The sequence below is a fragment of the Athene cunicularia genome (genome assembly GCF_003259725.1).
Source record: "Athene cunicularia isolate RWA chromosome 3 unlocalized genomic scaffold, athCun1 chr3_part1, whole genome shotgun sequence".
Classification (NCBI taxonomy): domain Eukaryota; kingdom Metazoa; phylum Chordata; class Aves; order Strigiformes; family Strigidae; genus Athene; species Athene cunicularia.
The window spans coordinates 49427273-49453082 of NW_020799097.1; the positions used below are offsets into that span (position 1 = coordinate 49427273).

The 25810-nt window shown below is 45.9% G+C and overlaps 1 protein-coding gene across 1 annotated transcript in view; it reads right to left on the bottom strand.

Moving 5' to 3' along the window:
• SCML4 (Scm polycomb group protein like 4) overlaps positions 1-19528 on the bottom strand; it is a 46712-nt gene extending 27184 nt beyond the window's left edge. The window contains exons 1-4 of the mRNA XM_026845510.1: positions 19328-19528; positions 11427-11556; positions 8727-8927; positions 5601-5795 (exon numbers count right to left, since the gene is read on the bottom strand). Of these exons, the coding sequence (XP_026701311.1) occupies positions 5601-5795; positions 8727-8927; positions 11427-11556; positions 19328-19528 (727 nt within the window). The remainder of the gene's footprint in view (positions 1-5600; positions 5796-8726; positions 8928-11426; positions 11557-19327) is intronic.
• Positions 19529-25810: the final 6282 nt, after the last annotated feature.

Here is a 25810-nt window from a genome sequence, read left to right on the forward strand (position 1 = left end):
AGGAAGGAAGGAAGGAAGGGAGCCATCCCACCCTTTCCCTGCTTTTCTTCAGGCTCTGCCATCAATTCAAATGCCCCAAAGACCGGACAAACTTTTTATATTAGACTTTGCTGTGGTTGGATGGCTTGTGCAGTTTTCTGCTCCCTCTTTAAGAGTGACCTTAATATTTTATTTATTGTTTAAAGGATAATGTTCATGGTAGAGGAATATATGAGGCAATAAATGGCCTTTGCAGGTAATTAAATGCTAAAGAGATCTGAGGCTATTGATAGCTGTAAAAGCCATTTATTCTGAGTATGCTTAGAAGCCAGGAGCACTGTTCCTCACAGCATGCAACAAGACAAGATTAAACAAGCCACAGTACTAGAAAGGAGAAAGACAACATTTTTCTTGCCCTTTCAGGGCTTGAAATTTCTGAGCTGCTGTTTATTTGGTGCTTGGAACAGAAAATATTGATTGTAATAATATGTGGTTTTCTATCATGTTTGGTTTTTTCCTAGCTGTTTTAGAAGGGTTTTGCACATGTGGCAAGGATTATTCCCCTCCTTGGACAGATGCTCAAATAAAGGCACAGCAGGGAAGGGTGACTTGCCCACACAATCAATGGGAAAGTCTCTGGCAAGATCCAGCTCCCAGCCTAGTGCCTTGCGTACTAGTCACACTCTTGTAGTGCTTTGCTATAGCACCTCTCATACCAGCTTTTCCAAGCGCTTGTCGATAGGAAGAGCCCACCTTCCCATATATAGAAGCACTGATGTAGCATAGGGGTACCTCTACATACTACTGTGCTTCTGCTCCATATGGGGCCCTACCTCCAGCCACTACCATGAGAAGAGGTGCTGTTCTCCTGTGGACAGTGGTAGGGGACACCATATGGAATCTATGCATACAAAGTTGACATGGCTGTGGGGAGAGGAATAAGGCTGGGGACCTTATTCACAGACCTTCCTGTCTTCCCCCTGATGAGGACAAAGATACAGGGTAGCCACAGGAGTCCTTGCATAAAGATTTGCTGCAACTACATGCAGCCATTCTCTGCATGGAGCACAGCAATTGTCTAACAGCACAAAATAACCAAACCCCAAGGTTCAGGATAGAAAGAGCAAGAAAAAGATTGACTGAAAGAAGATGCTTGACGCTTCCCACAGTATGAAAAACTACATTAATTTCTGTGCCCACCACCAGGTTGGCAAGAAGTTTGATAGCAAACATGCTTTCCTCTGAAAAATAAGAGTCTAACATTGCATAGGTGCATGTCAACACTATGTAGGTGTTCCAGAAATGTCACTTTCCCATGCTCACATACAAGCCTACTTTAGCTCAGCATGGGACAACTAATGGAAGTTGAACACAGAAGGTGTGGAGGGAGACACTTCACAGGATCTCTGTTGGCTTCCCATCCTTGTAGCTTCTGGCACACTTCACAGTATTTTCTGCAGAGTTCACCCAGATCTTGTCATCCTTTTAATTCAAACCGCACTACCACTTTCATAGAAAATTCTGGGGTACAGGTCCAAAGATGCTTTGAACCCAGGTGCTGTGGGGGCAGGTAATATCTCAGGATTGGTTGTGATGCAGACCTGAGGGCAGGCACTTTCTGGGTGAAGCGCTGGAAGTCATCCCACAGCTGCTCCATGCAAATTGCTCTCATGATCCAGAAAGTCCCCTCAGAGCTGAGAAAATTCCATTGGGTATATCCCCAAATGTGCCAAGACAAGGCAGTGAGGCCACTGATATTGGGGGAGTGCTGGAGAGGGACCCTTGCTCCATGTGTGGGGCCACTGTATGCTGGTGAGAGGTGTTGGCAAGACAGGCAAAGTGCAGGGGCTCAGGTGTGGGGAGGGTAATGTATAGCCAGCAAGGGTCATTGCAGAGGCCAGTGCTGTGTTCAGCCCAGTGAGTGCATACTTAGACGTGTAAAACATTGTTGTAAGTGATATATGCATACATCAACAAATCCCACCTGGCCTGTACGTAGCCATTAGCATCTGGCACTTTGCTGTGAGCACAGGTGAATAATGGCTTAGGGGCATGTGCTTCGGGGCAAGGTTAAAAGGTGACTCCTGTATGGTGTAAGTGGATTAATATGACTGGACACGATGCCGGCTTCTTCTCTCACTTCTGCTAGTGTAAATCAAGAGTAACTGCACTGAAGTCAATACATGCATTAAAATCATTGATGCACAAGGGCTGAAAAGCACATGATTTTAAAAGAAAGAACGTCTCGATTACAAGCTGGAGAACAGAAACAATGAAAAATGTGGCTGCTTTGCATGGCTACCTGTAGTGCTTTATTATGGCCCTGCTCTTTCCATGCAAGCTCTATCCCACCAGGCACCCTCGCAGACTCATCTGTGAGAAGAGCTCCTACTGTCCTCCTTATTATTGCCACTACAGGGAAACCCTGTCTCTGTTCTGTGCAGCAGAGGTCCCCCCTGTGCTGACCTTACTGCAAAGAAATTGTGGCTTCTGTGGAGATGGAGTGAGATTTAGGCAATGCAGCATTAAACACAGACTCAGTGGCTCAAGCCTCAGTGCCTAAAACTGGAGTTATTCCGCTGGTGCCAACAAAGCTGTTGAATACAGCCTGACATGATGAACAGGAACATTATGTATCTGCCCGACTCCGGCTGAGTGCAGCATGAAGGGTGTGAGGCCATCACTCCAGTTCCTCTGCTGCACAGCCACGGACAGACAGCTCCTGAGCTGGGCATAAATTGCCCCGGCGAAGAGGCAGCTTTTCCCCTGTCCAAAATTCCCCATTTCAGGGGCTTTATGTGGCTTCCTGTGTGTTCTGGTGATGAGCAGTAATCTTGTAGGTGGGTTTTTCAAACAACTACCTGGCTGCACTGAAACCAGCCCCATGTCTCCAGCCTGCATCCTGGGGCCTGCAGTGATGCAGACAGCGGGTTAGCTGGTGAAGCTGATGAGCTTCCCCACAGCCACCCCCAGACCCATGGACAGGCTTCGGCAGAGCAACCCGGGTTCACCAAATCTGGTACAACAGGTCAGTGGTCAGCAGAGTGCTGAAAGTGTCCTCAAATACTGTCTCACTCCATTTCTGTTAATCTTTGGTAGAAGGAGCATCCCCTTTTGGGGCTGCCAGCTCAGAGACCCACCTGAGCACCCAGCTGCTCTGGAAACGGCACTGCTCATCTCAACCTCCCTCACTGTGGGACCAGATGGCTCCTCCATCACCTCTCCCACATCTCCACTTTGACAGGGAAGCACCGGAATCTCTCTGCAGGTCATGCTGACCCATGCTACAGCTCTCTGTCTAGCAGGCCAGTGGCTATCAGATCCCAGGGTTAGCAAGCTGGACCCTGATGCAGGAGTTTTAACTCTGTGTATAACTGCTGCCCTCAGCTATTTCACAGCTCGCATTCTCCACTGTACCACAGCACTGCTGGTGATGGGGTTATAAAAGCCCCAAGACCAACTGTCTCTTCTCCCATCACACTCCCAGGCAGAGAGGAGGAGAGCCCAGGCCAGCACTAGCCCTGACTAGCCCAGGCTGCCCAGCCCATGCTGCCTCCAGGGGTGGCAATTAATTGCTGCCCCTAAGCAGTAGGAGAGCCAGGGAAGAGAAGCCTTCCCTACATCCACATCTCCTGCCTGGTCTGGGGCAAAAATAGTATTTTGCCCTTTCCACAGTGGCTGGTCAGAGCCAGTGGGAATGGTGTCAGGGACATCTGCATTGAAAATATGTAGGGAAGGAGATGCTCAGAGTGTAACAGCCACTGTAAAAACTCTGGTTGTGGAATTGCCTTCCATCACATACAGACTTGCTGTGCAAAAGTAAATGCAAATGTACGTGCAAATTAAAATGCAAATGAAAATGCAAATGCCAGGCCTCCTGGGCTGCACTCAGTGCTACAGAAATCCCTTGACCTCTCAGAAACATTCAGGTTGCTGCAAATGTCCTAGTCCAAATGAAAAAGATTGTTGCTTTTGAATCTGGGTTCCTGCCTTTTCTACCCTATGTCTAAGAGAGGCAGCAGGATTTCTTTGCACAAAAAGGCAATTTCTGCACTGTGTACACAGCCCACTCCCAGCTTTGGTGTGAAAAGCACACACTTAGGGTCTTCCTGGCAAACCATCAATTCATGGATCATAATTGTGGACACTAAAACACCTTTCTCAGCTGCCAGCATGTATCTGCCATTAAACTGGATGCATGAGAGGCAGTGTGCTCCCCAAACACCCAAGTGTTGTTAATAAGAGAGAAGGAAAAATAATTTAAGTCAGGAGGAAGCCTGCAGATGCAACAGAGATTCGGGGCCGTAACTTTGCATCTTTCTTTTTTTTAAAACTTTTGCAATGTCCATAGTAGGGCCCCAGGGTGACTTTCCAGTCACTTATTGCAGATGGAGGCTGCAGGCATGTCCCAGCTCCATGGGGGCTGCAGGGAGCCAGCACCTCATCCCAACACACTGGAGGGTGGGCAGGAAGAAAGCTCAGGCAGGCCACCCACCTGGGAGCCTGGTGCTGCTTGGGGCAGGTGCCTCTCCAGACCACCACCATCCCAGGGTTCATCTGCCCCATGTCACAGTGCCCCCAGGCTTCACCCCACAGTCAGGCACTAAAACAAGGACCTTGCTGGGCCCACAGGCATTTTAAGCTAGGACAAATGTTCCTGCAAGCAGCAAAGCAAACCCCTTAGCAGTCACAACTCTCATTTAGGTTTATGCTCATGCGTGGAGGTGACAGATCGAGATCCAGGCTGATTGCGCTACAGCTAATAACGTTAACTTAGATTTATGCTAACAGCACTGACCCAAAACTGCATTGCTGTGAGCAGCTCTCTCTCCTCACCCAGTCAGAGTGAAGGCAGACCATGCTGCTTTACAGGTGATCCTTAAAATGAGCAGTGTGCAAGCCAGGAAGCACACAGGTTATGAAGTGCTGGGGCAGTGCTGGGTCAGAGCATACCCGTTACGGCAGTGATTTCCTGTTCATGCCACAGTGACACTGAAGGGTGGGCCGGGGTCCACACACTCACCCAGCCTCCCACCTCTCCTTGCAGCCAATGAGCCAAGGCAGTGCATGAGCAGAGAGGTCTGGGGAGCTGGGACAGACAACGCTCTGCGGCGGGTCTGCGAGCAGAGGAGGCTTAGTGGTCAGTGGGGATCCTTCAGTGTCTAATATGGAGGTTGAGTTGGATAGAGAGAGAAATTCCTCCTCTACCTGCCTGCCTGCCTGATACTCGAAGGAACACAGTCCCTTTGAGGCTTCTACCCCAGGACCAGGTACACTTGTGGAAGCCAGAAGCTGTGGGACAGAATTGACAGAAACAAGGACAGTGGGATCATATGAGCCTTGTTTCCTTAGGAAAAGAGATAAAACAAACAAAGAGATAGAAAATAATAAAAAAAAAAAATTATCCCACTTGCTGCTGGGGCTTCTCAACACAGTGGTTCTCACCCAAAAGCTTCCTTTATAGCCACTGGGGGAAATATGGCAAATGAGAACCACTGCCTCCCTCTGGAATGATCAACAGATATCTGCAGTTCTCTACCATATACAGTACAGGCCAAAAAAGAGACAGTCATTTCTTCAGCCCAATGAAATCTTGAGCCCAAGCTGATCAAGCAGCCTACCTGCCTCCATCCGTCTGTTTTCATACACTTCTGGGCTTTCTGACACGGTGTTGTACTGCTGGAAAGGCTGGTTGCTGAAGAGATTGTCACACAAGAGACTGCGACAGAGCTTCTTCAGGAAGCGCAGGACATACCCAATGCTGTTCACTACCAGCAGGCTCAGGAGATGCTGCTTCCCCTCAAAAGAAGCTGAAACTGGAAAACAAGCAGGAGCAATTCAATCCCTGGGGATGCATAGCAGGGGGAAAAATGAGAGCAGGGGAGATTTTGCACAAGTATTTGTATGTCTTAAAATATTTTACATAATTACCCCACCAGAAGTACAAAACAAACTGGAGGAGATTAAAGAGCTGAGTTTGTGTGACCCAGATCACCTTCCCCCTGGAGTGCTGAAAGATGCTGGCTGGCATGGCCAGCAGTGCAAGGATTTCTAATATATGCATCCAACTGAAAACAGTATTGTATGATTTGAAGGAGGCAATTATGATACCCTGGTCTAAGGAAGGGGAAAGAAAGTGATCTGTCAGTGATGGGCTATTAGGCTGACTTCAGCAATACCCAAAGTTTTAAAAGATAATGGGGAGACAAGAATTAAAGACATGGCTGTGAATGAATAAAAGGTACCAGGGTTGTACTGAAGAGAGAGCTACAAGCTTCATCATGGATCTTTATTTACTGATTTAATTGCATTTATAAGCAAGGGAAGGTCGGCGGTCGTGGTCTATCTGGAATTCAGTAAAGTATGAGAAATCTTTCATTAAACTGAGAATGATTGCATATGAAGGGTGGGTCAGGAGACAACAACAGGCTCTGCTGGCTGGAGACCCCATGCACTGGAGAGGAACCAGCAGTGGTCCATGCTGGCATTATCAGTGCAGAAGAGAACCGGGAGATTGCACGCAAAGGGTTGGCTGGTCTTGAGATCTGCAATAATAAAAAATGGTGGAAGAAATACTAGAAAGTACATAGCAATCCATAACTTTTCTGAGGAGGCTCAACATGACCTGATGGGAGGAGAAATGATAGGACAGGCTCACTAGATGCCCATGAGCCACTAAGGTGACACAGCAATGAAAAAGTCAGATATATTTCAAGGAAGTATTGAACAAAGCATTTCCAGGAGAGGCAAGGGAGTCTCAGTTCCACTGTATAAAGTCCTGGGGAAACCTGAGCTGCACTGATGGGCACCATTTAGGTCATGCAGGCTCAAGAAGGGTGAACTCACACTTGAAGAGGTGCACAGGCAGGTGACAGTAATGCTCAGGGAGCAGAAACTTTCCCTGTAGCACTGCAGCCATTACCATCTCTGCTACATGGGGCTGTGGGAAGACACTTGCACTTCTTCCACTGCTCCAGTAATCTTCCTCACAATGCAGAGAGGACCTGAAAGAAACTGTGTATTTCAGCCTAGCAGGATGAGGGCTGCTCTCTAGAAATATATCTAAGATTGAATTCAAGAGTGAGTGCAGAGCAATTAAAATTCCTGGACAAAGCTGTCAGGGAATATATTTAGCCAGGCATCAAAAGTGCATAGGGCCAAGCCATGAGGGAGGTGGAGGGGTCACAATAGACCCACCAGGATCAGTTGTAGCACAACACATTCAGGTGTCAACAGGTTTGCAGGGAGGACTACATGATATGGCTGCCTGAACTCTACTGCCTGGAAGGCTTTTTCCAGTCCTACAGCCTCCAGTCACTACTAGCAAGTATAAATTGCAATGGTAGGCTTATAATCTTTGTAACTTCATAGATTTCCTGCTGGCCTAAGCTGCTGTAATGGATCATGCTCCACAGCCAGTTGAACATCTGTGAGACAAGCCATGGGTAGATTGGAAAGCACGTGACAAAATTTGTCTGTACTGCTGCTGGGCTGGGCGTCAGCTGCAATGTCGGAGCCACACAGTGACTAGGAGAGCATTCACCCTTCCTCGATGATTAGAAGAGGCATGAAGTTGGAGCAATATTGACCAAGTGCTTTTAGCTCAGGTACCTGAAGCTGAGCCAGCTCAAAGGAACGGAGACTAAGGGGTCTGGCAGGCTTGGTGCACAACATGACTCTCCTGCTTGTAATGAAAGTCATATATGCAGCACAGGACCAGGCAGAAATGAAGCTGTGCACTAAAATGCTTCAGTTTTGTGTTTCTGTGAACAAATCTGGATCATTCTTACAGTAGTTCTTATGTCCCTTAGGGAAGACACACCTGTGGTTAGAGAGAACCAGAAGAGAGGGAGAAAGAACGATTTATATGCTGCACAGAGGGACAGAGCCTGGGCTCCCACACAAGAGAGTCCCACTGACACAGCTGAGCTGCCATGGTCCCTGCTAAACTGACTGGACTTGAGGTCCTTGGCTTCGTGCTCATGCCTGACTCATCTGTGGCAACTCACTGGAGAGTGTTGTTCCCATATTTCCATAATTGTTTTATTCTTACTGCATCCCCATGTTCAAAAACAATGTTGCGACATAAAACTCTTGCTGTGATTAAAAGAAAAGTTCGTGTTCAGTCTGAGAGCCGGGCCAGGGGATTCAGCATGGGACACGGGAGACTCAAGAGGACACAGCAAGAAGTGTCACTGCAGGAAGATGAGAAGGCCCTGGGAAATTCCCTCTGATCTCTGATTCTCTCTGATGTATTTGTATAGACCTGCTGTATGGGGAATTGCCATGGGACTTTTGCAGTTCCTAACCTGAGAACGGATTTGGCTTATGAAATGCAGGCAGAGGACACACCAGCAGTTGAACTCTGTGCGAGGTTTCCTTTAGAGCAACACATGGCAGCAACATGTGCCATAAAGCAGGCTTGTGGTGCTGCTCATCCTTGTACAGCTGCATGAAAAACTTAGCTCACAGGCGTGGTCTCACCACTGTTTCAAAGAGCAATGAGTGCAGCACTCTGGAGCTAGCGCTTTTCCTCCTCTGAATCACCGCTGCAATGCTCTTTGCCAATATCTGACACTAAGGCAATTCCTGCAGCAGCTCATTTTACAAAGGCGTAAGTCGTGTTCAGAGGTGGTTGCCAGCCCACTGATGTGAACAGGACAGCTAGGACAGTCGGGACTGAGGATCAGGTTAAGATTTCAAGCACTTCCCAGGTTGGCCACAAACCCTTTACAGAAATGCTTTACCTGACACCATCTCGCCTCCGTAGCCCTGCTTGATGAGTGAGAAGACTGCCTTTTGCTGGAGCGCGCAGTCAATGCAGGCCTGAACAGCCTGCTGCAGGGCTGCCGACGGTCTCTCGGGCCCAAAGTGCTCTGGGAGCTGCTGCACTTTTTTTCTGTCAAGGTATGGCCCCAGACTCGCTTGTTTGTTGACGTAAATGCAGACTGTAGACACAAAATCCAAGAAGGTTATTACAGAATGGCCCTGAGAGTATCCTAGCAAATCCTATACATTTTTATTTATGTCACAAGCTCTTCCATTCACCAGTGAATTGCTGCTGTTCTTCCTTGCACTGATCACCCATTGCCTAAGTGAAGCGAGCTGAGTTTAGGCCTTGCTCAGTGTCACAGGTGAGGATAAGCTACATAAAACTAAAGAAGCTCCTGTGTGTGCCTGGGGTCTGCTGTCTTGCAGACTATCTTGTCTACGAAGCTAGAGACCAGAAAAATTGTCCAGGGAGTGCAGGACCGTGACTAGCAGGGGTAACCTTACAGCAATGGGTAAACTCCAGCTTGAGGTGTGTTTTGTGTTTGTTTTTTTTTTTCTCTTGTGTTTTTAGACTGGTTCATTGAGAGGCCCTCTGAGAAGCACTGCTCTGAGATGAGTTTTGGGAGATTTTGGTTCCTTGCTGCTTCTGACCTTAATGCAGCATAATTTCTGGAGGGTTATGCTGTGCTGAGCTGCACACTGCAAAGGCAGAGACTCTGGTCTTTGGGAGCTTTCTGACCCTTCATGTCCAACCCAGCATCACCTCAAGGGAAAATGTACATCATGTGTAGTGCTAAATCCCCATTTGGGACCACAGCCATGCAACTGTGCCACAGAGGGAGTCTGCGAGGGGTGCCCCAGCCTCTCCACAGCCAAGCCCTGCATGCCTCCTCTCATACGCCATTGCCTGCAAAGGCAGTTTTAATACTTGCCATCAGGCCTGCCGGCAATAGCCAAAAAATCAGTGTTCTCCTCTCACTAGCATAAACTTATTTTAAGCTTGGCTGAGACTAACTGCATCTTGGAGGAAGCAGAGATAACGCTGTGGTAACTAAGGGTGACTAAGACACAGCCTAAAGTCAGGCTAAAGTGAGACATATTATAATAGCTGGCTGAGTGTGCTCAAGCTGTCATCTTTCAGACAATATAACATTATCCTCTGACAGAAATCAGATATGTGACAAAAAAAACATCAAGCAGAGTGGAGGACATGATGACAGCTGTGTAAAGTTGGAAATAATTTACAGTTATCACTGTAATGAAAATCTAGTGCGACTGTCACAGTGCACTCTGCTACCCCATCCCTCACTGAACAGCAGAAGAGGCTCAAGCAGTTTATCCTGGGTAAACAGGAGGATAATAGCAATCATACTTATCATTACATAGCACTTTACACCTTCCAAGTGCCAAACAAACAAAGGGATAATGCACTGAAAGACAGCAGAAGCATGCATGAATTGCAAAGGGCTGTCAGGGTGCATCTTTCCTGGGGTGCCACCATACCAAACCGCGTCAAATCTGCAGGATGTGGCTTCTGCTGTGACAACCCACCGGTTTTGTCCAGGGCTCAGCTGCAGGAGAGACTCTGCAGCCTGCAGGCAGCGTGCTGTGTCCTTCCCCGGGGAGCAGGGGCCCCTATGGATCTTTCCAGCGCAGATAGGGAGGTAAAAGTTGGCTTAAGCCTGCCCCCACCTCCTGCAAACCCTGCTCTGGTGGGAGCCTACACGCATCATGGGAAAGGTGCTGGGAGAAAAGGTGCTGGTGGCACGGGGACAGGCAGATGGAGAGGCTAGATGTCACATCTGCAGAGCCCATGGACCTCTGCGGCCACCCCAGTGATGTAGTGGGGCTGGTGGACTGTGCCTGCTTGTCCGCCTCGGAAAGCGGCACTGGGAACACCTCTCAGGGCAGTGCTATGAAACACCGTTTGACTGATGCTTGCCAAGCACTTTGCAGTCTTCACATGTGAAGGGATAAATGAGAATAAAATATATTATTGTCACCATCATCACTACATTTAGTATCATTCTGCTACCAGAGCAGATGGAAAACTTCTCCTCTGTGCATCCCAACTAAGAAATAATGGGATTTATGTGTTGTGTTTAGATTCTAATGTTATCTAATCCATTTCTCTGCTGAAATCTCAGGGTAAATCAACTGTCTTGTTGATTTTCTTCTCATTTACATCAGTTTAAAAACATTGACCTATGTTACTTCTGGTAATATAAGCAAAAAAAGAATAAGGCTGTGTTTTCCCTCACTAGTCAAAAATGACCAGGTCTGCTGCTGTGATAAGGCATTGGGGTTTATGTGCTGGTAACCCTGACTACAGTCAGACCATGACTTCTCTGTCCTTCTCCCCACAGCTGGAACAGATGCTTCATGTTCACACTGGGGTTTAGTCTGGTCATTGCAACACATTTGATGGGGTGAGTGTTGGGTATAAAATGGTAGCATTCATGGGATGTTGATGGCCGCATTTCAAGAGGAATGGGTCTGACATCTTCATTAAACTTGACACGTAGCAGTCAAAATATAGTCTTGTAGGACATCTCTGTTCTTTGTCACTGCTCTCCAGCCTAATCTGCAAACGCCCATTTTCATGACCTCTGCCTATTCTGGAAAGCACAGCATCCTGCTCATCCCTTGGCCAAGGAACACGTGAGGCTGGATACCTGTGAGAGCCTGTGGGGTGGCCGAGTTGGGTATCATAGCTGCATCCTGGGGGATTGAACTAATATCCGGCTCTGGTGTGCTTCTCGGTGGAGAGATTGCTAAGGGAGTCATCAGGACGCGAGACTTCAGCTGCAAAAAATAACCAGTTGGGTAATGAAAGTATACACAAGATATTCCAATTTTATTCCATGTATGTCATGCCCCATGAACTCCCACTCATTAGCAATCTGCTATTGCATCACTTTCTCCAGGCCAGGAGCATCCGTTCTGCTCCCGGGAGGATACTGGAGCCTGAAGCCTGACTGATTTGCCACAGACAGCAACGCCTTAAGTTACAGGATGCAAATATTATGCCACCCACTGGGTAGTTATTTACACCTGAGCAAATTGGGTCTAACACTCTAACAAATCAGTGCAATGGCATTTTACGACCCATTTCATGTGGGTGTAAACAATTCTCCTCAACTCGGAAACATGGGCTCTTTAACTACATCATAATTTAGGTTCAAATTCTGCTCTTGGTTACAGGGGTGTAAATCTTGTGTAAATCCAGTGGCACCAAGAGGCTACTTCGGGCAGACACCCATGTAAATAAGATTAGACCGTGGTCCATAGTGTGTTATTGCCAGGTAGTAAATACAAACTGCTGCAGTGTTGCACCCAGTAATCTTCATTGACCTGCAACGCAGCTTGGAGAAGTGAAACATGATGGGAATTTACGTTGCAATATCACTATGTCTTTACGCTTCCAGTACCTGGCAGCGTTTCACCAGTCAAGTGATGATCAGACCCTCATAATTATAAAGGGCTGACGTGACAGATGTGACCTGAAGGTACCACTCTTGTTTTTCCTTTTGCTACAAAGGGAAGCAGGGTGAAAGCAGAGAGCCAAGCACACAGCTGAATGGTTTATAAATTTACATATATATATATATCATCTTCTGGCAGGTGATTTTTCTGTTGTTGTTTTTCAATGGCCAAATCTAAAAATGTTATAAGTGACAAGTGTAAGAATGAAAAGAAATATTTAGTCCTGTTAAATCTTCAGAGTATCACTTCTCTAAGAGCTTACGCCTCAGCTGGCAATAATGTACAAAGTTCATTTGAGGTAGAAATGAAGCCAGACCACTACCTACAAAACAAACCTTGAGCAAGTCCTGGTGGAGAGAAGTAATTTTGGATATTCATGTTGTCTGTGATTATGATTACGACTGTCTAATATAATGATCACTGTTTCAGTGTAACGGTAAAACCAGAAAGCTGAGGAACAGAGAGGGAGGACTGCTGGACTTGGTGCCATTCAAGCGAGGTTTTAATTATTAAATCTTTAGGAGTTGTATCATTCCCCACTTACAGGCTCATCACAGCAAGGGCTTCACTAAAAGAGAGTTCAGGGTCTCTCTTGCTTTCTGTAGCATGGTAGCCTGTACTGGGACGATACCTATCAGAATTAACAGAAAGGCCATCTGTGGAGATGGGTGTAATTTTTGCCTGCCTGACCTCCACCAAGCACTTCCTGAACTTGCTCCTAGAGTTTTCCTCAGAGCAGCCTCTGTGGAAAGATGGGCATGATAAACCCAAATGGAAATAAAAGCTGGCTCCTCATCCAGGCACCATCCCCTGGAGGACACTATTCGATGCCTGGAGGAGAGGCTGTATCCCACCTGCCTCTGAAGTGCCAGGCACCACCTCCATCCACATGGTGCCACTGCATCCCCTCCCCTGAACGAGGGAGAAAACATTCAATAAGTGAATCTAAGACAAACTATGGATTTGGCCTCCTGCTGTATGGCAGCCATAGGGTACTAGGGACCAGTCCTCACTTGCCTGTGTTGTCTTGTTTTGGTAGGGTTGCCTTGCCTTCAGATTGGGATCAGTAAAGGCCAGCAGCAAAGTGCTGTTGGTTTGTTTTTCAAGCAATTAAAATAAACCAGAGGAAAAGAAGGATTAAAAAAATCAACATCCCCATCCAGTTTGGGGTTTATCCCATGTGAAATGGTAAGAAGCAACATGATTTATTATTTTCTGTAGCAACATGTTGATGACTCACTTTTCTACAGGGAAGTGGGCTGGCACTGTGAAACTTTGGGTAGCCCCTATGGTAGGCTTCTGGGCTTCCTTTTGATCATATGCACATATATATATATATATATATATATGTATACACATAAATATATGTATAAATGCATATATACATATGTGTGTTTGTATATAGTATATATACAGATATAGTATATGCATTTATAGAGTATAGAGATGTATATACATACTTGTATATATATATATATATACACTCACATGCACACATCTACATAGATACTGTTTTGGAGACAGCACACCTAATAACTTCTGTTTAACTTGCATGTTGGCTTCTTAATGTCCTTACTGGCTCACAGCCCTGTGTCCCCAAACACAGGCACACAAGTCCCCTCTCCAGCCCTCGAGCCTCATGCACCACCTGAGTGTGCATCAGCGCTATCAACCTGGTGGAGGTGAGATAGTACCCGGTAGACCTCTTTCTCTGGCTGTTCCTTGGCTCTTGAAGGCCCAGGAAGGCTTATGTTCAAGAGTGAATAAACAGAGGGCAAGACTTATGTAAATTCTCTAGCTTGGAAGCCCATTCTTGACAGTTTGTTGTTTTAGTGAACAGTTTACTGCAAACTTAATTGCAGCAGTATGTGCTCTACAGCCTCTGGATACAGATAAATGCCATTTTATTAGGGGTAACAGAGAATGTGCCTTCATTAGATCATAACAAAACAATGCCTGATTACAAGAGACAATACACTAGCAAACACGGCTTAAATACCTCCTGGCCACCCTGAGTAGTCCCTGAATATCACTAAGTGTAACTCTGAATCTATTTCATTTAAAGATGTCTTTTCTTGGACTGATTCTTCTCTATGAAAAAGCCAACCCAACCAACCAGCTGACTGACTGAGAGCTTGGCAGTAGAGAGCACATAGGCATGAAAGTGAAGAAAAGCGGTGAAGAAGAGAGAAAGGGAGAGAGAAAATGAGACAGGGAAAATCTGTCAGAGCACTTTGGGAGATCCTCGTGGTAAGGCATTCAGATCAGCTATTGAATATCAAGTGTCATAAGTTTTAATATGCACAGCATGAGATATAAAAGGCAATGGTTGCTTTAAAACAAGATGTACGACCAACCCCTTCACTCTTATGGACCTTCTACCATGGAAAAGAGATCAGAGAAAGCTGATCAGGGACTTAGGAAATAAGGATGTCTACTTCACCAAAGTCACAGTGCATTAGACACAGGGAGAGCATGGGCTTTTGTGCCAGATGCAGGCTTGTCTGAGTATGCAGTGACTGAAGATGAGGAGGACCCTATTGAGTCCTGAAGCTTCTGTTAGGATCTACACACCCCTTTGGAGCAGTCAGGATTCATCTAGCTGGTATTTCTGTCATCCCACACCAAAAAAAGTGAAAGAGGGGAAAGAATAGTTCCCAGATAGCTATTTTTTTTCTTCTGAACAACTTCTCTGCCAGCTTGTGTAATAAAGAAACGAGATGCACCACAATGCAAACTGTCCCTGTACTTTTTTTAAGCCACTTCGATCACAGGTCCTCATCTTTATGGATCCTAGTTCCCCTGTACTGGTTGTTCCTTGCCTTGACAAAACATTTGCTAGAAAAGTCTGGTGTTCACCCCATCCCTGTGGGCCTGTGTTCTTCCAGCCAGAAAGGCAAAGGCACTTCCTGGCCATGGGAGCTTTTGCTGCTGGAGAGAAAACCACCTCCAGCCCCTGCAGATGTGCACACGGATGTGCACCAAGGTGAGTGTCTGGGCCAGACAGGTCCTGCCTGCCGTGTGGGCTTCCAATGACTGGGCAGAAAGGTGCCATTAAACCTGCACCAGGGAGGCACAGAGCTTCTGAGTATATATTTTGGTGTCCTTGGCTATACCTCACACTTTCTGTGCATTTGGCTGTGGGTGAGGAGGCTCAGCAAGAGGCAAGTCAGGGTTCAGCTCAGTTGCCGAAGCAGAGAGGGGTCAGCTCTGTGCTGGTAAAGGCAAAACACACCTTCCACCGTTACTTCTTGTGTCATGCAATAACTTTCTTCTGCACAGCAAATGATGCCGGGGTGTCTGCACTCAGCCTTCTACATCCCCTAAGTGTTTTGTAGCGAATGAGGCGGGTAACCTTAAGAGGAACATATGCAACCTTGAAATCCAAAGCTATATCACAGGTCTGGTGAATAATCAGGGCACTTTAAGGTTGTCTGTGCAATCTCCATCCCAGTGTGTTCAAATCCTGACTGTTTATTTGTCATCATTAATAGTGACTTCTAGGGCAGCAGGGGAATCCTATACCCTGTAATGGAAATTGTCACTCTACATGCCATCCTGTGCAAGGGTAATTCTCACTGCCCACTCCACCTGGCAGAAGCTTGCAAAGTCCTGGCCAAGTGCTCTCCCTGGGCTGTGGCCACCTCCCCAGGCAGGAGCTGCTGCAGTAGCACAAAGGGACAAACTACCCTTGGGCTGCTCAGATGGGGCTGTCACTTTGTTGCCCTCTTGGGAGGGATGTGGAGGTCTTTGCTGCAGCATTGCCCCATGCACATGTCACTCCGATGTCTTCTAACACCGCAAATCCCCCCCTGATGCTAACAAAGCCTTCCCTCGTACAGGCTTTCTAGGCAGCTATTCGGGGCTGCCTCTCACTTACAGCCAGAGAACTACAACAGATCCATTACTAACCTCCCCCTTGGCTGCCAGAATAGGCTTTTTCCTAGAGATTTAGACAGTCAGGAAGAATATTGTGTTTAGGGAAAATGTAACATTTTATGGCAAATAGCTCCACATCAGGTACAAAACAGTTTTTGGAAAAACAGCTGATGAAATTTTATAACCAAAGCTGTGAAAAAATAAACAGGATAGCGAGGAAAAGGACTTTGCTTGGTGGTGAAGCGTGATGAAATGTCATCTTAGGAAGACACAGATACTTGCTTTAATATCAATGAAAACAGGCAATGGGTCATCTGGCTATAAAGAGCATGTGATTAAAACTATCTGTTATTCACATCTCGGTCAAAATAAATTTAAATCTAGGCTGTAAATTCCTAGTTTGCTAAAAATTCAGAAGTATTTTTCCATCTGTTCTGTAATAATTCAGCTATCTGGTTGCTATAAAGAATTTGGTCGTCTGCCATTTGGGCAGGGAGTCATTTTTTAAATGTGTTTAAGTCTCATGGTATCTGAAAGTCATACAATTAGCTAGCTAATTAAATCAAGCTAGAGTTCCCCATCAAAAAATGCAATCTTTGACTCACGCTGGGGAAGTATTTTTGATGGAAAGGGGTTCACTTCAGCTGAGCACACAGCGTACAAAGGCGCCTCACAAAAAACATCACTTCGGTGTACAAATCCTATAGTGCAAATAAACAGCACCAGGCCAGATGCCACGGATGCTACAGCTCACACGTGTCAGCTCCAGCAACTTAAGCCATCAGTTATAAAGGGATGCCTTTTTACTCGCTGTCACTCACCAAGAAGTAACATCACTGCAGATTCACTACCAAAGGAGGAATGGTGTCGTCTCCCTGCAAAATCCCTGGGGACGGGGAGGAGGCATGTGTGGTACCCAGCCAGGGGAAAAGCTTCCCCGTAGAAGAAGAAGGGACAATAGCAGTCAAATGCTCAGTCACCTAGGTCTGAAGTGCAATGTTAGTACAGTATTTTAGGAAATCTAAGTCTCCCTTTTCGCTTCTCCCACTTACAAATATGTGGTGGTTGGTGAAAGGCTTTTTCACAGATGGATGGGTGCATTTTTGGTGGAACGGAACATACTTCCCAGCATAATATTTTTTTATCAAATTAAAAATTAAATGTAAATGCAGGAGTAAAAAATGGTGGCCATAAGACAAGCAGGGGCAGAAGAGACAGGTCTGATGAAACTCTGCATACAAGGTCATTGTGGTATTTGGGAAATCACTTAATCATTTCAGGGACTCAATTTCACCATATCTCCAAAGTATTAACCCAGATTTTGATTGTTTTGATCAAAAGAGCCTACAAGTAACCCAGCTTTACTGATAGAAATTTAAATTTTTACTTGAAATAAAGAAAAAACAATATAATAAATAATAAACTTGCAGTAACAAGTACCTCAAGTAAAACAATTCAGATGTTTCTGTCCCAGAATTTTAACCTAATACTGAAGTGAAAAATAGTAAGTATTTCCGTAGTCCACATTTTACAAAATACTAGAGTATTTGCCCCACTCTTAGCTTGGACATGCAGTTCTATTTTGGCCTACCACTATAAAATTCTGAGGTACTCTCAAGAGGGACACCTGAGCCTGCTGTCAGGTTGGCTCTGCTTGGCCGCTGCTGTTATATCATTCAAGTTACCAAAGTTAAGGCTTTTCAGAAGAAATGGGAAACTGTGGCTGGAAGTGTTTGTTAGCCATGCAAGGTCTATTTTTCAGCACCCGCTAAAACACTTCAGAATGTGCCCCCATAGCAGAGAGGGGTATGGATGAAGTAGGGAGAACATGAAGAGACAGGGGAGAAGGCAGAAGATGAGAAGAAAGCATTACGGGCTGGGGTACTGACATTTTCTGCAGTAAGTGTTGCACAGGGGGATGCAGATGAGTAGGTGATTCTGGAAATGGGATGCAGAGAGGTGGTGAGGAGGGCTTGCTTGGAAGAGAGAAGAGGAAGGATGGAGGTAGGACGATGGGAGAAAGAAGGTCTGGCAAGGGGTGAAAAGGAGAGAAGGACAACAATAAGGGTAGCCTGCTCTTGATAAAGCCCAAACCCGAGTTCCTGTGCCTGAGGCTCAGCCTGCAGCACTGTGCATGGGGCCTTGCTGCTTCCCATGCACCAGGAGAGACCCAGGGCAACACCCGGGGCCAAGACCTTCTCCAGGGACAGCTGGGGCAGGCCCTGTGCCTGCACCACTTCTGTTACTCGCTTTTCTGTTTTGACATCAGGAACTTAAGCAGCTATTATTTTCTAACAGTGAGCAACTTGCCCTCCTTGTGTGACAGGCTGCGCATCTGTACCTGTTCCCATTAAAAAAAAGGAACAGGCACAGCAAAAATGTACAGTGCCCCTAGCTGGCTGTGGACGAAGATGGAGAGAATTACAGAGCAATCTACTGACAACAAGACCCCTCACTACAATGTAGCTCACTTTCACTCCCCAGAATAAAATCCCCTCCCCTCAGCTTCATGGCCCTGTTCTTGCCTGGCCTGAGGCATGCCAGTGGCCCCATGCCTGCTGGTGCTGAGCCCGCCAGACGGCAGGGAATGGTGTATGGTGGGAGAGCCCCAGCCCACCGGCAGCATGTAAAGGGCTTAAGGAGCTCAGGGTTTCTTTCTTTAGCCCTGCCTCCCCACCAGGACCACACTGAGACCTGGGCATGATTTTCTCCCAAAATGAGCAAGACAAATAACCAAAGCTACCTTCCCCTCAGTAAGTGAAATGTCATTACTTTCTAAAATGTTCCTTTTTTTTCCTTTCAAAAATAGCTTTATTTTTCTCCTTTTATTCCCACTCCTCCATATTCCTTTCCTTTTTCTTTCATTTTGTTTCATTTCTAATCACAGTTAGTGAGAGAGAAGAAAAAAGTGATAAATGAGAGAGAAACACTTCCCACAAGGTGCACAGCCATCTCACAAAACATTGTGGGAGGCAAGTTATTTTCAAAAAACTCAAACTAAAATAACTGTAAACTTTATAAAAAATAGATTCCCTCTATTTTTCACCAGCTCGGGTAGAAGAGAAACAGTGTCCTCTTACTTTTTTTACATTGCTGTGCCCCACGCTTGCACACTTCTGCTTCTGTTCCTGTTATTTCACCTGGAATTCTAGGAGAAAATGTATTAAAACCACCAGGAGGTGGAGAAGGAGTGTGAAAATCACATATCTACCTTGTACCCGGGTTTTCTCCCTCTCTTCTTTGGGATCTTCACGACTGGCAAAGCGCCAGCCGGTGCCGAGTAGAGGTTGTGAACAGCCATTTTGATGGGCGCCGGCTGGAGCGGGGGCCGCCCTCGCTTCCTCCCCGCCATTCTGGGGGGCTGCATCTCCCCAGGGGCCAGGCTGGTGGGCAGGCACGGCACGTGGCTCATCTGCCCCAGGCCTGCCGATCGACCAAAAGGGAAAGAAAAAAAAGAAGGAAAAAAAAAAAAAGCACTTTTTATTTATTTTTCATTTTAGGTTTTTCATCTGCAGGCAGTTTTCTTATGCTGTCATTTTCCCTGTTACCGTCGGCCATAAAGGAGCAAGGAATATGCCACAGGTGTGCACTCCTTGGTGGGATTCACCTGACTGCAGCTGGCTCATCTTTTCCAAAGTGGGACAAAACCCTTGTCATGCCCGTTTCTCTCCACGGGCAGTGAATGCAGTACAGAGAGCTGGCTGAGATGACAAGGCCTCTATTGCAGATGTCTAATAGGTGGATCCCACAACATGGTGAATCCACCTTAACTCTACATTCTGCAGATGAGTGTGATGAAGGCATGAGCTCACACCCATCAGTGAGTGCCTGCTTTCAGAGGGGATTTGGAGTAGATGACCTCCTGAGGTCCCTGCCGACCTGATGTTCTTCCCGAATTCTGTGCCTCTGCAAATCCTCTCTCCCTCACCTTGGAAGCGCTACCGATTCCACAGCAGACTTCCTTCGGCTTCATGCACAGCACTCATTAGTGGGGAGGCTGAACTGAACCGTGCGGCTGCCGACACAAGGTAGCCACGTTAGAGCAGAATTGCCAAACGTTTACTCTCTGCAATTTTATAGCATCTGTTACCGTGCATGTTAGTAGTGGGCTTTTGGATGTACTCCATCAAAAGCTGCTATTTCACTGCAACTCCATGCAGCTGATGATGTTGAGCAGGGGTAATGGACTGAAATCTGGTCCATTTTCCTCTGTCTATGTTTTAATAAAGAAAACAAATATACAACCATACACAGAGTACCAAGGGAATATGCAGCATTCTTCACAGCTTCTGGCAAGGGTCATGTGCTAACAAAGGTCAATAAAAAAAACACTGCAGAAATACGTTTTCAAATGTTGGTTTGTCCAGGCATATGCTTTCCTGCACATGGGCAGAATACTAGTCCCAGTCCTGCCTGCATACATTGCTAGACATAAGGGTCTAAGCAATTCTCATGCTTTTATGATAAACCTTGCGATGGCTGATGTTTTCAATTTCATGCTCCCTCAGGCCAGTGATAATGGAAGACTCCTTGCTATCCGTTTTTATAGAGCAGACTCATAGCCCTCTCAGCTACAGAGAAAAGACTGAAGATGTGGTCCAAGAGCATCCTCTGAGCTCAAAAAACATAAAGCAAGTAAAGGCTTTTTTATTACCACAAACAACTGCAAGTTTTTACAAAATCTACAAACTATAAAATCTACAAATTTCTCACTACACTTCAAATCTCACACTTTCAGAATCCAGCGTGATCAGACCGATCAGAGTTGACATTGCTGGGAATGAAATCGGAGTTGCTCACCCACAGAGTGGGAAGGGTACCACTTGATAGGAGCCTCTAGCGACAAGTGTCTGCAGCTGGCGACTTCTCTGCTTCCAAGGCAAGTATGTTTTGTCTAGTTTGTAAGCATGACTGGCTAACAAGCAACTCACTTCTCATCAGGTCAGTAGTTTATACAGTCTGCTGTAGAATAAGAAGAATAGAGAGGTCCCAGCCCTGCCTTCCAGTAAATGCATTTATCTGCAATATATTAAAAGTTGAGGGTTTTAAATAACAGTAGGGCTATCTGCTCAGTTTAGACTGATCCATTACATATGACAGGACTTATAGACTGACTATAAAATTTACAGTCTTCAACATCAACTCTCATACAAAAACTGTCTAACATAAGATCAAAGCAAACCTGCAGTGCCTATTTTACTGTATTGTCCAGGTCCACTGTGCTTGCTCTCTCCAGTCATGCTCAGCCAGCTTGCGAACCACCTGAAATCCTGCCATGGGGCTCTGATTTTTACCAAATACAAGTCGCGTGTGACTGCAGAGAGTATACTTTTCAGGGATTAAAGCATCAGGCTTGCCACAGCAGGAGTCAAATGGAAAGCCTCTGTCTATCCTGAGCATCACTGCTTTTCTTCAGTCTTTAATGTCAGTGTGCACTGTCCTCCCCATAGTGCTTGCTAAGGGACACCCTTGGTGCTTCTTCCACCTCCCAGAACAAAACGTCCCTGGGACTTTATGTTACCGGCTGGCTACAGGCAGAGAGTTCAGCAGGGAAGAGAAATGCAAGGATTACACTGGATTTGTCACAAAACCCCACTATGAAACCCCAGTGCTTCAGGCTTTGTATTTTGGTCTGCTTTAATCCAAGCCTGGCAACACAAAATTTCGTGGAGGAGCTTGGCAGAGGCCGAGGAAGTCAAGCCCAGTCCAGGTTTGCTCCCTGCCTGGGAAAGAGAAGTGCTTCCTACAGTGGGGGACCACTGGTGGCCATGAGGCTGTGAAACAGAGGTTATGTGCCTGCATGGAACACCACACTTCATTGCCTTTGTCTTATTCTCCTTTGTTGGTAAAGGTAGCTGGTGGCATTTCAGGAACTCTGAGAGTTAACAGCTCCCAAAGTGCTGACCTAGAGCACTTATACAACTGAAACATTGCTTTCTTTTGCAACTGGTGAAGTATTAAACACGTGATGGGCAGGAAACACACTAAATATTAGCAATCACAATTTTTTTATCCTCTCTGCTCTCAACACTTGCGACACTGTGCTTTGGCAAAACCTCTTAAAACTCCTTGCCACATGCTGACACACAAGACCCAACTGGACTGTGCACAAAATGATCTCAATGTAAAGCATTTGAATTGATACAGCTAAGACAAGAAGTTAACTGCAGTATACAAGCTGTTGTTATTACACTTAATTACAAGCCCAACTGTGACTTGATTCTCCTTTCTTGTATGCTAAGGGAAATAGAGAGCACCTTTGGTGACATCTACTGTGTTACGCTGTTGTAGATCCTGGAAGACAAGTGTGCTCCCCAGCAGTGGAGGAAGACAGCAGGCAAGAAAAACATGCAGCCAAATTGCAGGTTGGCCAGAGATGCCAAAGGGATGCAGGGCACATCTGACTGCCTCCTGACAAAGTCAGGGTGTTACCTCGGCAGGACCTTCCTGGGGCACCTCCAACTGCTGCCATGGCCTGTGCTTGACCCATGACTCAGCCTCTGGAAAGCTTGGTGGTTTCAAGGCAAGTTAAGAGAACTTGATGCAATTTAAGGGCAAATTCAAGGAAGCAAATTACAGGCTACTAACAAAGGCACCTCCTCAGTTCAGGAAATCACTGTAGTACAAATAGCCTGGAAGAGTATTTTGGGAGGGAAATTAGTATACATTTGCCCTGTCCTTGTACTTTTCCTAAGGCACTAGCTTTGGACAGCCAAGGATGGTGCAGCTTCAGTCTGACCTCGGGTCTATCACTTTCCTACTCTCAGTTTAAAAATAACAGCAGGAAAATGCTTTACATTTATGGGTTCTCATCACTTAATGCAGGGCAAGCCACAGGATAACCTTCCCTTACTTGTCTCTCAAACATTGCCATCTGGAAATTTAATTTCCAGCCCTGCCTTCCACATTGCCCCATCAGATCCCAGAGAGGAGGCAGTGGGGAAACATTTCTCCTCACCCCACCACCTGGGTGAGTGCTGCAGGAAAGGTCAAGTCTTGTCTCCTCTGGGAAGCAGGAGTTCTGCCATGACTTCAGAGGAACTTAAGGAGCACCCTGTGGACAGCAGACTGACCCCGTGGAAATCCAGGGGTGGAGAGAAAAACATGGCCTTTAGGATATTTCTAACAGTCCATGCTTTGCACTGTGCTTTCCCTGCATCATGTGTTGGTATATGTGCTCTATGATTAACAACTATAGCTGATAGTGGAAGGAGCTACAGTGCATTTCCTCCCAAGACAAGTATTTTTGATGGACTGCAAAGATCCATTCTTAATAAAAATAAATGCCTGCAATAAATGCAGCTTTTAACCTGCGCTCCAGTAACTGCAAGGGCTGAAGTTAAAATATCACATTAAATTTTATATCCGTAATTCCAGAGGATGATCATTTAAACTCAGTTTACATCAGGTCTCACACAAACCTGTGCCTGAACTGGCAGAGGGATGATGCCTAGGGAAGCAATAAGCTATTCATGCCTCAAGTCAAAGGAAGGTGCAAAAGTGCAGCTGAAGGAGAATCCCTTCACTCCCAGTACAGCCACTGGTCCCAACTGCAGAAGGACTCTGACCCAGGAGTCCCTGCCAGCTCTTGCAGCCCTGCCTCCGACTCTTGACTGCTGCAGAACTTCAGATCTCCTAGATCTACATTACTCAACAGCCAAATGTAGAAAAGTTATAAACTTCTTGTAACCTTGTCTGTCCTTCTTTCAGCTGTTGTTCAGGAAAGCACACTCTGCAGGAGAATATCTTATTATTAAATGGGAGTGAAGGGACACTTTTCAGGCAGTAACAGGACCATTTTCCCTTCCTTCTCTGTGAACTGCAGGGCAGTCCTTTGACTGTGACCTCTTCGAGATGATGGCCTGCAGAGTAGGTGAGCAAGATGAGAAGCATTGCGTGATCTGGAAGCAAAGCTTTATACCTGTGTGCTCCTCTTGGGTAGTATTCAGGGATGTGAGGTGTTATACATCTCTTCATCATGAATACCAAAACAACACCACATACTGCATGAAAGGTAAGTGTTTAGTGAAGCAGACAGCAGGAATTTTTGCTAATAAAAGCACTGAACCAATATTCTCTGCATTTCTGGATGTGATTGTTTAATGACGTTGCATGGAGAGCACCCATCCCACCACTGCTTAAAGAAAGGTTAGTATAACTTTTCAGCCATAGCATGAAGTTCTTCTGCAAAGCTCTTCTCTTTTCTTGCCTATGCCTTGAGGATTGATGTGAGAAGAAACTGCTTCTCTGAGGGACTTTCTTGCCCATTTTGGCCCCAGGAAGAGAATTTCTACATAAAATCGTTGAGACTGACCAGCCAATGGGATCTGAGTAGAAATGCCCATTTTCCCAATCAATAAAGAAACAAAGAACACAAGTATCTGTGCTAGCTGTGGGAACCAAGAATGAAATTCACTCCACCTAATTTCAAACCCCAGTTTGTCCGTCACCTCAGTATAGGTGCCTCCAGTCGTTTCAGATGTGATCTCTCTTACACCTCGTGTCACATCTGCTAAAAAGTCTTGGGCACCTCAGGTCATCTCAAGTGGCATTAGATGATTATTTTAGGCAAACAGACTTAGGTATTCAATATTCAATAACAGATTAAGACACCTAAATGCCTACATCCAGACCCTTATACAGAGGTGTCTCTGTGTGTGCTAGATGTGTGACCTTCCATGGTATCAGTGGAGATCTAGCCGATATGGTTGAAGGTGTGAAGTCATTCAGCTGGCAAGATATAGATGTAGTTGGTGGTGGGCTCAGAGGCTCTAGGGTCCACTGACCAGGTGCAATTTGATGATCATGGAAGCTTTGTCACTTCCTTGTAGACACCTGTATTTATGTGTCTTAATCCAGAACTAATCCCATTTCTAAAAGTTGGGTTTGACTTGTCTACTTTATAACCAACATAAGGGTGAGGTTAATCATGTCCTATGTATATATGTTTCTTCTGTTTACAAAACAAGCCAAGGATAACAAGCTCATATCTAGATATATACAATGCCCAGGTGAATCCCACCCTTGGTTGATCATGCTTACCCTCAATGGCCAGTTCTGTCTCATCCCATGTTCAGGATATTTCTGGTTAATAGTACATTGCATTGCAGAACGCATTGTATTTTTGGAAGTGGAAATTCAAGCTTCACAGGTAAGAAAGATTTGAGATTCCTGGGCTTGTTCCAGCCTCCCTGTGAGGTCTCAAGTGAGGAACTTCCTACCCTTTCAGTGTCTCACTTCTCCCACATGTCCCACAGCATCCCCTCCAGGAGCCAGGAAGACAACCATACATGAAAAGCAACTCACTCGGGACAAGGCCAGCTGATGGCAGGGTCCAGGCTCCTCAGGCTCCCCATACCCCAACCACTACTACATGTCAATTCTCAAGGAAAAGTGGGCAAAATATTTCAGGACCTCTCATTTGGACAAAATAATTTGTTACCCCTCTTAGTTCCTAGAGTAGTTGAATTTTGCCAGCTACCCCATGTTTTAAACATTCTCACAAGCAGTTTAGAAAAGACCGGAGAAAATACAAACACCTTTTCTTCTGCTTGGAGCCACTCCCAAGGATATTGATCCTTAGGTATTCAAGAGAAGTACTTGTGAGTTTTCGCACATGGAGCAGTGCTACAGCAAAGCCTGTAAGCAGATACAAGGAGGAGTGAATGTGGTTTTTTTTGTTCTGGGCTGTAAA